This window comes from Cygnus atratus, chromosome 7 (genome assembly GCF_013377495.2).
Source record: "Cygnus atratus isolate AKBS03 ecotype Queensland, Australia chromosome 7, CAtr_DNAZoo_HiC_assembly, whole genome shotgun sequence".
NCBI lineage: Eukaryota > Metazoa > Chordata > Aves > Anseriformes > Anatidae > Cygnus > Cygnus atratus.
In genome coordinates this window covers 36,308-51,498 of record NC_066368.1, presented here as the reverse complement: position 1 = coordinate 51,498, position 15,191 = coordinate 36,308, and the positions used below count along the sequence as shown (strand labels likewise).

At 42.3% G+C, this 15,191-nt stretch overlaps 1 protein-coding gene across 8 annotated transcripts in view; it reads left to right on the top strand.

Annotated features, from left to right (window-relative positions):
- Nucleotides 1–15,191, top strand: part of ALDH18A1 (aldehyde dehydrogenase 18 family member A1) — a 38,544-nt gene that overhangs the window by 304 nt on the left and 23,049 nt on the right. For 2 of the 8 annotated variants that reach the window (XM_035547913.2, XM_035547919.2), the window contains exons 2-5: nucleotides 8,632–8,755; nucleotides 12,023–12,246; nucleotides 13,831–13,980; nucleotides 14,071–14,175. In XM_035547913.2, coding sequence (XP_035403806.1) covers nucleotides 8,662–8,755; nucleotides 12,023–12,246; nucleotides 13,831–13,980; nucleotides 14,071–14,175 — 573 coding nt within the window. In that variant the 5' untranslated portion in view covers nucleotides 8,632–8,661. Of the gene's footprint in view, nucleotides 1–4,956; nucleotides 5,146–8,631; nucleotides 8,756–12,022; nucleotides 12,247–13,830; nucleotides 13,981–14,070; nucleotides 14,176–15,191 lie in introns of those variants that run through there. The other 6 variants (XM_035547918.2, XM_035547922.2, XM_035547914.2 and 3 more) reach the window with 5 other exon arrangements.

Below are 15,191 nucleotides of genomic sequence, written 5' to 3'. Positions count from 1 at the left end.
CGCCCGCTCCTCGCCGCGGCGGCCGCGCTGCCGGCGAGAAGCCGCGGTCGCGAGGTGGGTCGCGAGGTGCAGCCGGTGCCGGAGCCGGAGGAGCTGCCTGGGCAAGGCCCGCGGCCGCCGTGCCGCTGGAGGAGAGGCGCGGGGCGGGGCGGGGCGGGGCGTGTGGCCGCGCCGGCTGCGCTTGGGCGCGGCGGGGACCCGGCGGCCGTGCGGCCGGCGCTGGGACGCGCTCGGCAGTGGGCCGGAGCGGCCCCTGCCCGGTCCCCGCCTGCGGCTTGGGGTCAGGCTCCGCTGCCGTGGCTCGCTGCGGAGCAGCGAGGGCTCCCGGGAGAGCAGTGAGCCAAGCCTTGCGGCGGTAGAGGTACGCCCCGTGGGGTGTGCGATGTGCTGCCCACGTCTGGAGGCGCCCCATCCTTCCGGTCTCAGGTTTTCTTGAGACAAGTGTGTAGGCTTTGTTTTAAATTTTCTTGATGGCCACAGAGCATTGCTGCTACGTGGAGTCGTTGGCAGAGTGGAACTGCTGTTTGGATCTCTGCAAGCAGTAGACTAATCAATAAGAACTGTACTGACTTCGTTCTTCTGGAATTTTGCAAAAGCAGAGCTGTAGCACCTCGAGGCTTTCTCTTTCTTTGCCCGTCTCTTATGCCTACAGAGAAGATTTCTCCATGCCCAAAGAAAACATTTAAACTCCCTTGACACTTGCGTGAGACGTATGAGTTCTTACCTAGGTTTTGTCTTAACGCTTGGTGATAAGCCTGTGTTGGTTGCATAGCATTTCTTCACAGGATCAGTTTTTGTAAGAAGAAACCTGATAGCTCTCTGAAAGAAGTAATAAAACTGCAGATAAAGGAGACTCGATGACCAAAACTTACACAGATTTCACAAAACCCTTAGCAGCTGTCTCTGCGCTATGAAGTCAAGGACAGTTTTATTTTCTGAAATGAAAAATAACTAAAATGCTTCCTTAAATGTTTGTACCTGTGTTGCCTCTATACCCTTAAAAACACTGGGTACTTCAAAGTGTCTGCCTTCTTTCTGTCAGATTTGCTGTTGATAACACTGAAAAGCACCTTATAAAGGGTTAATGTTTTCTTCTTTCTGTTTTGTAGTAAAGTATTTATATTTAGGCGCTTTAGAAAGCACGTTACCTTTGCTGTGTTTGTGTTGGTGAATGTTTTTTCCTTTAAGTTCTGTATGGATTTATTAGCTTGTGTGCTATACTGCTTTCCTCTTCTAAACTACTCTTTGTCAGGGTTGTTGAAAGTAACAGTGATCTTCTCTCAGGCTTTTTCAGGTAAGTTTTCAGGTGCTCTTCTTGCTGTTGTATTGGTAGGAATATGAAAGCGATGGTATTTTCACAATTTTCTACAGTGTCCAGGGAAGAAAACAGCTGACAGTCACTGTGGATACTACTCTGAAACATCAGTTCAAGGTGTTAGTGGCAGTCAAAAAGCAAATAGAATGTTAGAAATTACCAGGTAAGGAATGAAGTGCAAAATGAATATATCATTTGATATATTCATTTATATCATTTGATATATCATTTGATGTATCATGACCATATATATCATGCCACTATAAATCCATGCTCCGTCCAACTTTGAGTATCATGTGCTGTTCTGGGCTCTTTTCTCTGGCTAACATGCTGTACTCTTTTGAGGTTAGTGGGGGAGGTCAAGGAAAAGCAGTGCATGTGATCACAGGTATGAAATAGCTTTTGTTTAAGACCAGCAAGAGCATCGTAAACAGTTTTATTAGTGGCAGTGCCGTCTCAGGAATTGCTGTGTTTCTCTCCTGCTGGTGCTACTGCTCATGTGATTGTGTAGTCAGGTAGGTTGGTTGGTCTCTGACCAGAACATTAGTGATAAAGCTGAACGCTGGTTTAAGGAGTGGGATGGGAGCTGTAGCTTTGAGCAGGAGGGTTGGCAAAACTGACAGTTCTGGTGACAGAACTGTTTAGGAGCAACTTGAGCATTGCAGCCACAATTCACATGCAGGAATGAAAAGGTGCGCGTTGCAAGTCTGTAAGATACTAAGTGGTGTGGAGAAGGTGGATAGCCCTAGTCACACAAAGGTGGAGACCAGGGGTGTGTTTAGGGAGTTTTAATTGTTTTCTTGTCACACCCATGTACTTTATTTGGGCATTTGATGGAAACTGCTGTCATACTGATTTTTTGGGGGTAAGTTGTTCCCCATTAGGATTGGGTGTTGGCTTATCCTTGGTAGAAACCAAACGCCTTCTTTATTCTCCCCAACCACAAAAGAATAGGTAAACACATCATTGTGAGGACAGAGAATAAAAAAGGAGAGGTAGGTAAAGGCTGTAAAATAAGGAACTGGAGGGAATGCCATCAGGATACTGATAAATGCTGTTTTAAGTGCTACTCTTCATGGAGAAGTGACAGGACAAGGACCTATAAATAAATCATACAGCTGGTGATTTTTCCCTGTCTTTCTTCTCAGGATGGTATGGTTTTCTGGCTTAAAGACTGCTGTAAGGCAGTTGGTAAACAGGTTCATCAATGGGGCCTTGGATACAGAGGGTATGAATAAATAATTTAGAAGGGAGAAAAACTGCATCTAATGCTTCTATAATACGTACTGGAGGAGCTGGTAGGGTACTAAATGTAGATGTCAGTCTTTGTCCTGGAATATTGAACAAGACTGTAGACTTCAGTTTATATTTTTCAAATTTATTTTCTTTATATCCTTCTGTTTCTCTGGCTACATTTACTCCTGAATATGAATGTGTGTCCAGGTACTGAATTTTCATCTTGTCGTTTAGGACACTGGTGTCAGTATATTAGCCAGAGCTATTATAAAATCTTTATTCCGTCTCTGTTGCTTTCCTGAATGACTTTTGACGCTTGTACAGCCTTGATTTGATGATTTGATGGCCGTAGGGAAACTGATACAGGACTGAGATGTTAGCTCTGTTGTCTTTATCTTTAACAGCAGGTGGAATCTGGTGTTTCACTGTTTGGTGTTGAGAACAGGTTTTAGAGGAAAGTAGCCAGATTTGATCCAGGCAAGAGTAGAGTGGTGATGAGGGAAATAATTGAAAGATGCTAACTGACCCTGTCTCTAGGTTTCTTAGTGATGACTAGCACTTGATTGAATTTACCTGTGTCTTCGTGTAGTAATCTAGTAACCTGGATTAAAACACCTACTCTTTCTTGTTTTTGTTTGTTTGTTTTTGTTTAATTAGAGAAAAATGCAAACCTTTTGCTTAGAGATATACCTACCTATAATTGTAGCAATTGTACCTAGGACTGAAGGTGGACTGTAGCATGCCGGCCTACGCATACTGTTACCACCGCCAGGATGGTTCTTTGGCCTTTTTTTTTTGAAGATGGAACTCTTCTTGAGATTTCTCAGTGTTCACTACCCTTAACTATCTGAAACCAGTTTTTCATTGCTGACTTCCTTATGCGTTTGCTGTACACTGAAGTAAATTACCGCTCATCAGGCAGGAAATCTAGGATTCTTTGCTGTTAACAAGCATCCTTCTGTAAAAGCACTCAGTTTTGTTTGGTAAAGGAAATTACCAAACCAATACCATACCAATTCTTCCTTTATTTCAGTGTGTGAAGAGCAAAAGCAGCTCTTCAGTAGCTGAAGGCGTTGAGGGGAACCTGTTGCTTTTTATTTAGAAGCACAGTTCAAAGGAGTTGCGTGTGCTAAAATGTGGCCAGATCAATCTAAAATAAGGGCATTCCTGTTTCTTGTTATGTGTTTAAAAATCAAATTGAAGGCTTAGCAGCTAATTTTTTTTCTATGTTATGCTATGATACATTGGCCTCTCTAATTGCTGTTCTGCCTCTTCTCTTGTGTCTGAGTCACCATCATTCTGGTGCTGTCTGTATTCTACATTTGTACATGTCAGGATTCTTTACCTTTGCTAATAACTGTAGTGGGGAGAAGGCGAAGCAGGGCTTATGTGTGCTATGATGAAAACAAATTCCTCTTCTAGCAAAGTGGAAATCTTCAGATAGCCTTCTAACAAAGTGGTGTCCATATATTTATTGGGGGGGGGGAGTTTCTTTTCCTTTCCATAGAGACAGTGAAATCTTAATGTCAGCTAATTGTGAGTTTGGTCTTCTATAAATTCTTGAGACATGGAGGTTGTTGTGAGCTTCCCCATCCCTTGAGTATTGTTCACTCTTTGAAATTTTCTCCATGGATGTGAGACCTTCAGGTGAGTTTGTTTCCTGATTCTAGAGGATGATGTGCTGAGAATTTAAACAGACAAACAAAACAAACAACTAAATACAAAGACAGGGAAACCCCCACCACTTACTGTCTTGTAACAACATGAGAATTAGTGCTGGTGGAATTTGTTTACTGCAGTAGGAAAATAGGAATACGACGGTGGTAAAATAAGTGCAGACAGGAGGCAAGTATAAGCAGTATCTGATTTGAACTGAAGAACTTCTGTGAATTTTGTAATGCCTTTGAAGATGAGAAACTGTAGCATTTATGTTTTTTGCGAAATGTGGCGACAAGTGCTTTCTCCGTTAATTCAGAAATGAATGCAAATAGGGCGTGGGAGGTAAATGAAGAGCAAAGCCAGCACTCTTGCCCTAGTGAAGAGGCTTGGGACACAGTGGAGAAAACAAAGAAGGTAGGGGCTGAAGGAGGTGAATCCACTCTCAAACGTTTGGCTACATAGACCCTTTCATCTCCTGTCTGCATCAGAGTGCAAACATCTGAGAACAGGGAGAACTGAGGTCAAGGGAAGCTGGATGGGGAGTTGCCTGGGCAGCCTGTGCCATGGGTAGGGCTGTCTGGACTGGTCTGGGACTAGACAGAAAACAGTTGTTAATGCTGTAACTGTAAAGCCCTGGATTTTGTGCTGCAACGTGGAGTAGAATTACATCATCTGCTGGGACAGCGGGATGGGAAGGTGTGCACGTTTGCTGGGAGGGATGAAGCCGCAGTCGCGGAGGTTACGTCAGCTGGCGGCCGGCCTTCAGCCTGTCGGTGCCGCGCTGATGTGGCTCGTGCTGCCGGGGATTGGCTGCGCCAGGCCGGCCGCCTCTGCCTTCCGCAGCCTGCGTGGAGCCTGGTCTTGTCTGCCTCCTGGCACCCTGCGGCTGCTGCTTCTCCTGGGCGGTGTGTCACGGCTTTGGCAGCAGGGGACAGGTATGGTGATCCAGGTGGATCTAAGTGTTTAGACAAGGGCTGGCACCTGTAGGTGTCACTGATAACTGTGCAGCAAGTAATTTGCCTGCTGTTGTGTTTTGATAAGCTAAAATCCTGCCTGTGCTTGAGCAGGATCTGCTGCTTGCCTGTAGTGTGAATCGCTCCATTCCTTAGCTTGCCCTCTCTCCAGGCAGGCTGCTGGAGGTTCTAGTCCCGTCTCCAGTGCTGTTGCTGTACAATGCTGTCTGTGTTGCTTAGCCTGTTTATATATGAGATAGAACAAAACGGAGCAATACTGAAATTGTGTGGACATTATCTTCTGCGGTACTTCAGGCTGAAAGTATTAGAGCAGATTTTGCAGGTCATGACAGGTTTTTATTCATCTGTACGTGGCAATGGTTACAGACTGTCGTGACCACACTGTCCGGCTGGAATGGATTCTTGGTAGAAAAGAATTGCATGATATGTGTCCTCTCTGTGTATAAACTTCTATAAACTCTGTGTATAAATTTTATGTGTGTAGAGTTCTGGTCAGAGCTATTTGTGAACTGTTCTAAAGACACTTTATTTGAAGCTTTTCTTTATTTTAGTTCGTTCTCCTGAAATGGCTTCCCTCTAGGAGGGTTTCTTGGTTTTGAGTTAGACTAAGAGATGCAGATTTTTTTTTTTTTTTTTTTTTACAAAAGTTTTACTTTGTGAATTAACAGAGTTGTTTACATAACAAAAAGCCCCAAATGTTACAGAGGACTTTTTCTTGTGTTATGGTAAAGAATTGCTTCATTAAAATCGTGTGTTTTTTCCTGGGAACTTGATTTACATCTGCTTTGTTGCTTAAGTGTAGTACAGGATAACTCTTTCTATAGGAAAATGGTTTCTTTTTCTTTTTTTTTTTTCATATGTGGAATGTCCTGAACACTTAATTGAGATATGGGCCTTTATATATAAAACTGTGAAAAGTTTATTTAAACTTACTTTACCTACTTGCATTAAATGGGTGTGGACATCCCATGGACTTTTAGCTAACAGACTGAAAAAAAAAATCCAGTGTCATAGATTGTTGTTGTTAAAGGCACCAATTTTAGGATTTGAGACCTCCATTCCACTTCAGATTTCCAGGGAAGGTGACTTAAGTCTCTTTACACTGATCTGGAACAGAATCCAAATGTATTGGGCTACTTAATAGCTCCTTAGAAATTACTAATTTCATAAAAACTAGCCAATAGTAATGCTATCTATGAGAGATAATATAAGGATAACTTTTCTTGGCTTGAAGGTATGATGATAGTGGTATTTTTAAAAGACTGTTTTGGAGACTAGTTTGGTGAGATTAGGTTTTCTTAGCAATGACAAAAAGATTTAAAGTTAATGCTAGAGCTTTGTACCTAAATTATGCATTTTGCATTTCTTTTTATTGGACCCCCCCACCGTCTAAGGCAGAATTTTTGAGGTAGTGGTGTGGGATGTTTTTTTTTTTTTGGTTTTATTTTTAACTTTTTAGCTTTTTGTTGTTGTTGTTTCTTACTGAACATTGGAAACAATCCTGGTATGGAAATACTGTAAATGATGCTGGAATGGAAAGTGAACATTGAAATAAATTCTAAATCCCTGACTCAGTGTGGGGAGAGAAAGGAGTAGTTCTGCAACCTCAGGGAACTGGGGGTGTTTAGTCTGGAAAAAAGGAGGCTAAGGGGAGACCCTCCTACCCTGAAAGGAGGTTGTAGAGAGGTGGGTGTTGGTCTCTTTTCTCAGCTGACAAATGATAGGACACGGAAAATGGCCTCAAGTTGTGCTGGGAAGGTTTAGGTCAGATATTGGTAAGAATTTCTTCACAGAAGGGATGGTCGGGCATTGGAATGGGCTGCCCAGGGAGGTGCTGGAGTGGCCATCCCCGGAGGTGTTTCAGAGATGTCTAGTGGTGCTTTGGGACGCGGTTTAGTGGTGGATAAAAGAGCTGCCCTTTGCCAGTCCGGGTTTTCAGGAGCTGTTGGACTATGAGCATCCTCTATCGGCGAAACTAAGAGCCTACTGGGAAGACAATGGCTGACACTGGATGGCAGGGTGAACTTCCAGGTAGGAGGGTCAAACAGACAGATATTTGGACAGTGGAAATTGTACCTCCCAGAGGCACATGCCTGAACTATCTGGTAAGTGACAGAGGACCTCTGGAGGGTTCAAGCAGGGAATGTCTGGTTGGTACCCTTCACCACCTCCTTTAAATTTGCCCTGTTATGAGAAGGAGTCTTTGACTACTTGCTCAGCTCTGTCATCTGCTCTGAGTCCTTTGTCTGCCTCATCCTTCCAGTGGTCAAGGCTGCCATTTCAGGTGAAATACAGAACTGGAGAGGCATGAAAGGTTAATGTAGTTAAAATGCCATGCTGTCTGATCTTTACTAGCCAAAACAGAAGAATCATTACCTGCTGGTGCATGCCTTGTCTTATGTAGAGGTGTATACTTTGGTAAGGATTGTAATGAAGCATAGTACCGATAAACTGACACAGGGTAATTAAGCAACTTCAAGTGTTCATAGTGTTCAGGTATGTGTAGGCCAGAACTGCCAGGCACTGTATTTGTCAAGGTAAGTGTAACAGCAGTTTTCTGATATAGTTGCTATGAGCTCTCTCTGTCTTCTCTTCAGTACCTTCCCCCTGCCACAGCTTGTGCAATGTTGTTTGCCCTGTCTGGTCCAGTGGTGCAGAGGGATGGATTGAAAGCAAGTGAAGGAAGCAAAATTTCATAAAAGGGGAAGGAGAGGTTTCATGGCTAAGGCACAATCCAGGATAACTGGATTCATATTCATTACCGTTGTTTCCTTTGTGATACTAGGTGCATTACTTCAACTTAGACCTGTAATAGGGAACTGCTTATTGTGTATCCCTCACTTACTGGGTACTCCCTCCAGTGGCTTTAGGGTTATAAGTATCTTGAGAACTTAAAAGTTCAGTCAAGGTAAACTAATGCCAAATACCTTGGAAATTGGTGTCCTTACTTGTAATCGGGGTTAATATCTTGCCATTTGGTAGTGATCAGTGAAAAATGAACCAGCATATCTTCTACACTGAAGAGGTCTGTGATTCATGAGAATTATATGCTCTGAGTAGATGCTCTCTTGTGAGGTGTACAGATGATCCAACTTGTCTTCAGTTTTTTTCCTCCAGGCTTCTTCATGGACAAAGTTATAACTTTTCTCCATTGTAGGTACATTCACTAATAGTCTATTACCTTCTTGGGGAACTCTGTTTTGTCCTTCATCTTTAATAATAATCTTCTGCCAGCAGGTAAGGAACAGGAGCCTTCAGATCTTCTAAGTCACAGTATGAGACTGAGGAGAATGGGCTGTCTCTTGCACAGGGAAATTGCATTAAGACTGTACAGGACAAAGAAGAGTTCTGTGGGGGTGGGTTGGTTGGGGAGGAGAGAAATACAGATGGAAATTCACTGATATTTAACCAGTTTCCTTCTCCCCCACCCTTCCTTTTAACTTACAGATATCCTTGATTTGCAGAAGGCATCTCAAAATGTTGTGTCGAGCTGCTCTGAGCCCTCTTGTCCGTTCCCCTGGATGGTGCTTTGTGTTACCACCACATGCCATCGCAGCCATTTCCCGTTTCTGTATGTATGAGAGAAAGCACACGTTTCTAATAATGTTAGTCAGTATGTGTCTGGGCGTGTCTATGCTTTTTCTGTGTTGGAAGTTAAATCACCTCATTAACATAATTCAAAACTTACAACCTCTGGAGTGAGCTGCAAGTGAAGCTGTACTCTCTTACTGTTACTTTCTTCCTTAACTGACTATTATGGAGCTAGTGTCTTCAGAGGTTGTATTTCTCATTCTGACATATTTCAAGCAAAGAATCCCATTGTAAAAGCGTTTCTGTTATTTTAAAATATAAAAATATTTTAAAATAACCTGATATGTTCATAGAAAACGTGGTCTGATGATACCTGCTCCCCATCTACATTTTCAGTCTGCAGATGTCTTGAATAAGGCAGGTATTGCAAGGTGTAAAGCTAAAATTTCTTTGGGTTAGGTAAAAGTAGAAACATGCTTGCAGGAAACCTGAGTATAAATACGTAAGTGCCCTGTAGATAGTGGTTAGGAATATGACATGTTTATTGTTGTTCCCTGTTCTGTTATGAAAATCTGACTTGAGAGGACCATTCTCTATTTCAGACCTCTAAACAACTAAAGAGTGAAGGCAGGGATAGATTGACTCTACTAGATCAAGACAGAATCTGGAATATTATGGAATAAAAATGTTAACTGTTTGTTACCAATGCATGCAAGATTTTCATTTCTCATTGGGTTAACAGTTCTCTTTTGTGCATATTCATATGGATTATTAAATCATGAAAAATCCTTTTTTTTTTTTTTTTTTTTTTCGAGATATAGCTCTGTTGGCTTCCGCGTTTGTAGCATCTCTAAATATACCACATTTTCCAAAGTCAGTAAACTAGTCATAGTTAATGTTGTGAAAACTATTCCTTATCATTGACAATAGTCAGTATTCGGTATTGGAGCAACTCTAGTTACTTCATCAGTTGCATTCTAAGGCTGAATTGAGAATTTATCACAGGTTTCCTTTGTTCTCCAATATTTCTGTTGTGATCCTGTTCAGCTTGTGTGTATTTTGAAATTCTGCATCTTTACTCCTGGGAAACAAGCCTCACGCAGGTTACACGAAAGGATCTGCAGTGCCACATACTTAAGTCTCACTTGTTTTCCCTTTTTTTAAGGAACTGAAATGGTAGATAAGGTACTGGATGTGAAAAAACAGAATGCTTAGAAACCGTTTTGTCCAAAATGTTGACAGGGTGGCTATATCAATTTCTCCCTAATTGCATATGAAACAAATTAGTGGATTTACATCATCAGAAATGTTTTGCATATATAACATTAGAGCTGATTTCACATCTCACTGTAGCGTAAAATAAATTTTAAAAGCGGGTTGACACAGTGATAGAGCCAGGTTAGCAATTAGGACTTAATGAAAGATGAATGAAATCTTCTGCTCATTCCAGAACCATTGCCTTTCTCCTTGCCTCTCTGAAAAATGTGATTTATCTTCAAATACTGGTTATCCCTCAACAGCTGCCTTCTTTTAAGCTTCTAAACCTTGGAGCTCTTGCTGAGAAAACCGAAAACACTTAAATTGTTTTTACTTTCTGGTCATACCGTGTGGGATAGACAAATGCTACATAGTAATGTATAATACTGAAAGAATAGTTAAATTGGACTCTTTTACCTATTCTTCCATATATATATAGTACAGTCTTTATTTACGTTCACAACTATTCCTTGCTGAAAATGAGTGGCAAATGAAATTAATCTCCAAATTCTGTTTTCTACTTCATATAAAAATGTGGCATGTTGGCGTAGCCCTCAGGATTATTTATTTAAGCTTCTTTTTTGTGTACAAAAAATGAATGAACAATGAACAAAATAGGTTTATTATTTAAAACATTGTTAAATGCCAGGTTTCTCTTTTCTGTAGCACTGTGTTAATTCCTGTCTTACTCCAGCAGAAGTAACATCCAGAATACTCACTTGACATTATGATTGGATCTATTTTTTATTATAGAATACCAAAATTAAAGAGACCAAACAAATAAATAAAATCAGATGAACTCTGATCATGGCATAGGATTCAGTTTACTGTTTACCAAAAAAAGCCTCTACATCTTCAGATATTGCTTAGGACTGAATGTGTGCCATCTTTTGACTAGGATGCACTTTTGGCTATTTATGCTATACTCTGGGACCATTTTTTTTTTTTGTAATAATGTCAGAAATATTCTTGCTTTTTTTTTTTACTGTAACAATATTTGAGACTGTCTAACAGTTGAACTGGTTTAATGCAGTTTCTGAACAGTATTGTGCAAAAGAATAGATGGAGAATAAGGCAATGTCATAAAAAATATTTTTAAACTAATGTTGCTTATCGTACTCCTCCTTATGCCTTTACACACACTTTGCAGATAATCTTATCTGTACCACTCCCTCTTCAGACACAATTCACTGGCTCTGCAAAACTTTTTACAAAGTATATTGGAAGTGCTTCCCATCTGCTTTCATGCCTTCAGCTTACCTTGGGACTTTGTGTGTGGGGGTCAACATCTTTGTCAATTAGAAAGTATCCAGACTGTTGCTTGTGATTTGTACCTTAACAGTCACTATTCTGCCTAATGTGCTGTGCTGATGATAGTAGACTGGTTTGTCTTACAGTCCTTGGACAGCTTTTTGAAAACACAGATTTTGCTGAGAAATATTCCCTTGCACGTTGTCTTAAATGAGGCGCAAGCCTTGCACTTGTTGTATCTTACCCCAGTAGTGCTGTGACCGTTTCTGCTCCCTCCAATGCCTGTTTATCCTGTGGAAAGGTGACTAGCAGTTCTTACGTCCCTCATCCCCCTTCTGCTGCCCCCAGCTGTGCAATGTGAGAAAGTGTCTGACTTACAGACTGTAAGAGGTGTATTTCTTTTCTTTTCTAGCTTTCTGCAGTAGAGGAAAACTCTAGCTGTATCTAATGAAGCATGGCAAAGGAGAGCGTTTTTAAAGCTACCACGTTTATTTTTGTTGTGAGCTGTATGGGCTCTTTTACAGTGTCCTTCAGTTCGCTTTTCTAGATGCCCAGAGTCAAAGCTCTAACACATGGGATATTGCTTTATATACCTTAGCGAAAGTTAGCGCTGCTCAGAAATTATTCATTCTCACTTTATTTCAGTGACTTCAAAGATGGCTTCTCATTCCCAGTCACTGAGAAGTGTGTATTGTGGTATAGCCTTGGAAAGGGAGGAAATGTTACATGACTTAAGGGACTCAGAAGTCTGAATGAAACACTTAAAACTGTTTTTTTCTTCTTCTTTCTTTAACTGCAGATATCCCTCACCATAATCAAAGATTAAGGAATGAATCCATCCGTTATTGGAGCAACATCCCATTTATCACCATGCCACTCAGCCGTGCACACGGCAAATCATTTGCACACCGCAGTGAGCTGAAGCATGCAAAGCGGATTGTAGTGAAGCTGGGTAGCGCTGTTGTGACTCGAGGAGATGAGTGTGGCTTGGCCCTTGGGAGGCTGGCATCTATTGTGGAGCAGGTAATTTTGTAACTGAAGTGGAATGGTTGTTTTAACTTCAGACACCTGGAGACTGTTGAATGGCAGAGAAGATTGTAGGAAAAAAAAATCGTAAAACGGTTATGACCTTTAGAAGAAATGTATTGGCCTTTCTCTTTTTCATCCCCTTGTGCTGTGGTAGCATACACCTTGTAACTCAGTAAATAAATAAGTATGGCGGGTTGACTCCAGCCAGCAGTTGAGCACCCATACAGATGTTTTTTTGCTTTCTGCTTCCCTCTCCCAGCCCCCACCACCAGTGGTAAGAAAATTGTAAGAACAAAAGCAAGAAAATGTAAGGGATGAAATAAAGGCATTTTAATAAATGAAGGAAAGGGGAAAAGAAAAAAGTGATGCAAAGGCAATCTGTTACTACCTCCCGCAAGCTGACTGACATCCAGCTAGTCCCAGCACAATGGTTGCTTGGAACGTCAGCTTCTTCCCTCCCTCACCGTCTGCTCTTTCATCTTTTGTTACCCTAGTTTTATTTATGAGGATGATGTTATATTGCACGGAATATCCCTTTGGCAGGTTCACGTCACCTGTGCCAGCTGTGTCTCCTCTGAATTTCTTGCCCACCCTAGCCTATTTGCTGGCATGGGGCAGAGTAGGGAAAAAGAAAGCTTTGATGCTCTGGAAGCACTATTCAGCAATAGCCAAAAGACTGGTGTGTTATCAACACTGTTTTAGTCTCCAAATCCAAAACAGTATCATATGGGCTTCTGTGGAGAAAGTTAACTCTGTCTCAGTCAGACCCAGCACAGAAGGAGATACTCTGACAGTGAGGTGGTTTTTTTTATGCAACAGATAAGACATGACTTAGGCACTGGTTGGATCTTGTGGGAAGGTGGCACTGAAGTATATGAATTATGTAGAAAAAGTAAAAACTTCTTGATTACTTGAGCATTTGCAGATTTCTTCCAGTAAAAATCTTGAAACCTCATTACTTGTAGGAAAAGCTGATGGGATCAACAAACAGATTGGTCCTGCAAAATGAAATGAGGATTTTTGGGGGATTGGATATGTCTTCTATGGGAAGTGAGGTTCGCATAACACATTATATTCTTGTAAGACATTTAGCTTTAGGACTTCGAAAGTAACTTGGCCAGATGTGTCTGGATGAAGCAGTAAAAAGCTGTACTGTCAGAGTTAGCTCTACAGTAAAATAAAAGCTCTTGGAATGGATGGTAAATAAGAAAGTCGGGGATATGGCTTTTCTGTGCTTTATCTTTCATTATCTATGACAATGGAAGTAGAGGGCCAAGGGTCATGGAAGTGTTGCTATGTAATGTGTATTGTGAAGGTTCAAGCATGACTCTGTCATAAAAACTGGTAGTGTGAAAATAAAGTTTAGCAGAAGCTATGGATTGCATGCAGTCTTTTACATAGTTCCTAAGCGATTACGAAGGTGTACAGGAGGGTGGTTGTCTTGCTTTGTGCATCCATGAATAAGCAGAATATTTCTGTCAGCAGGAATTGGTGAGCATGTGATAGCTGTAGTACCCAGAACTGTCAGGCTAGCAATGATCTTACTCTACATCCTAATTTTGTTCTCTGTACTTATAGGTGTCAATGCTGCAGAATCAGGGCCGAGAGATGATGATTGTTACCAGTGGTGCTGTAGCTTTTGGAAAGCAGCGATTGCGTCATGAGATCTTGCTTTCTCAGAGCGTGAGGCAAGCACTTCATTCAGGCCAGAGTCAGCTAAAAGATATGGTGAGTGGTTGGTGGCAGTCCCACTTTTCCTTGAGTGTTGGGTAGAACATATTCAAGTCACTGTCTAACAGCTATTCTTTATCTTTGTAGGCTATTCCAGTCTTAGAGGCCCGAGCCTGTGCAGCAGCTGGCCAGAGTGGACTAATGGCTCTGTATGAAGCCATGTTTACGCAGTACAGCATCTGTGCAGCTCAAGTAAGGGATTCCTTCTTTCCTAGGCTGACTTGCTACTTCAGTCAGTGATGGCATTGTTAGCCAGCATGGGTTCATGAGAGGAAAGTCCTGTTCATCTAACATAATCACAGAACGGTTTGGTTTGGAAGGGACCTTAAAGATTAACTAATTCCAATCCCCTGCCATGGGCAGGGCCACCCTCCATAGATCAGGTTGCCCAACGCCCCATCCAACCTGGCCTTAAACACTTCCAGGGATGGGGCATCCACAGCCTCTCTTGGCAGCCTGTGCCAGTGCCTCACCACCCTCATAATAAAGAATTTCTTCCTTTTATCTAATCTAAATCTACCCTCTTTTAGTTTAAAGCCATACCCCTTGTGCTATCACTACACTCCCTGACAAAGAGTCCCTTCCCAGTTTTCCTGTAGCCCCCTTTCAGTAACGGAAGGCTGCTGTAAGGTCTCCCCGGAGCCTTCTCTTCTCCAGGCTGAACAACCCCAACTCCTTCAGCCAGCCTTCATAGGAGAGGTGCTCCAGCTCCTCCTTGACCATCCTTGTGGCCCCCCTCTGGACTCGCGCTGATAGTAGGTCCATGTCCTTCCTGTCCTGGGGTCCCCAGAGCTGAACACAATACTCTAGATGAGGTCTCACAAGAGCAGAGCAGAGGGGGAGAATCACCTGCTTTCACCTGCTGGCCACACTTCTTTTGATGCAGCCCAGGATATGCTTGGCTTTCTGGGCTGCAAGTGCGCATTGCTGGCTCATCTTGAGCTTCTTGTCAACAATCACCCCAAAGCGCTTCTCCTCAGGGCTGTTTTCAATCCATTCTCCACCCAGCCTCTATTTGTGCTTGGGATTGCCCCGGCCCAGATGCATGACCTTGCACTTGGCCTTGTTGAACCTCAGGAGGTTCGCACAGGCCCACCTCTCAAGTCTGTCAAGGTCCCTCTGGATGGCATCCCTTCCCTCCAGTGTGTTGACTGCACCACACAGCTTGGTGTCATCAGCACATATGCTGAGGGTGCACTCGATCCCAC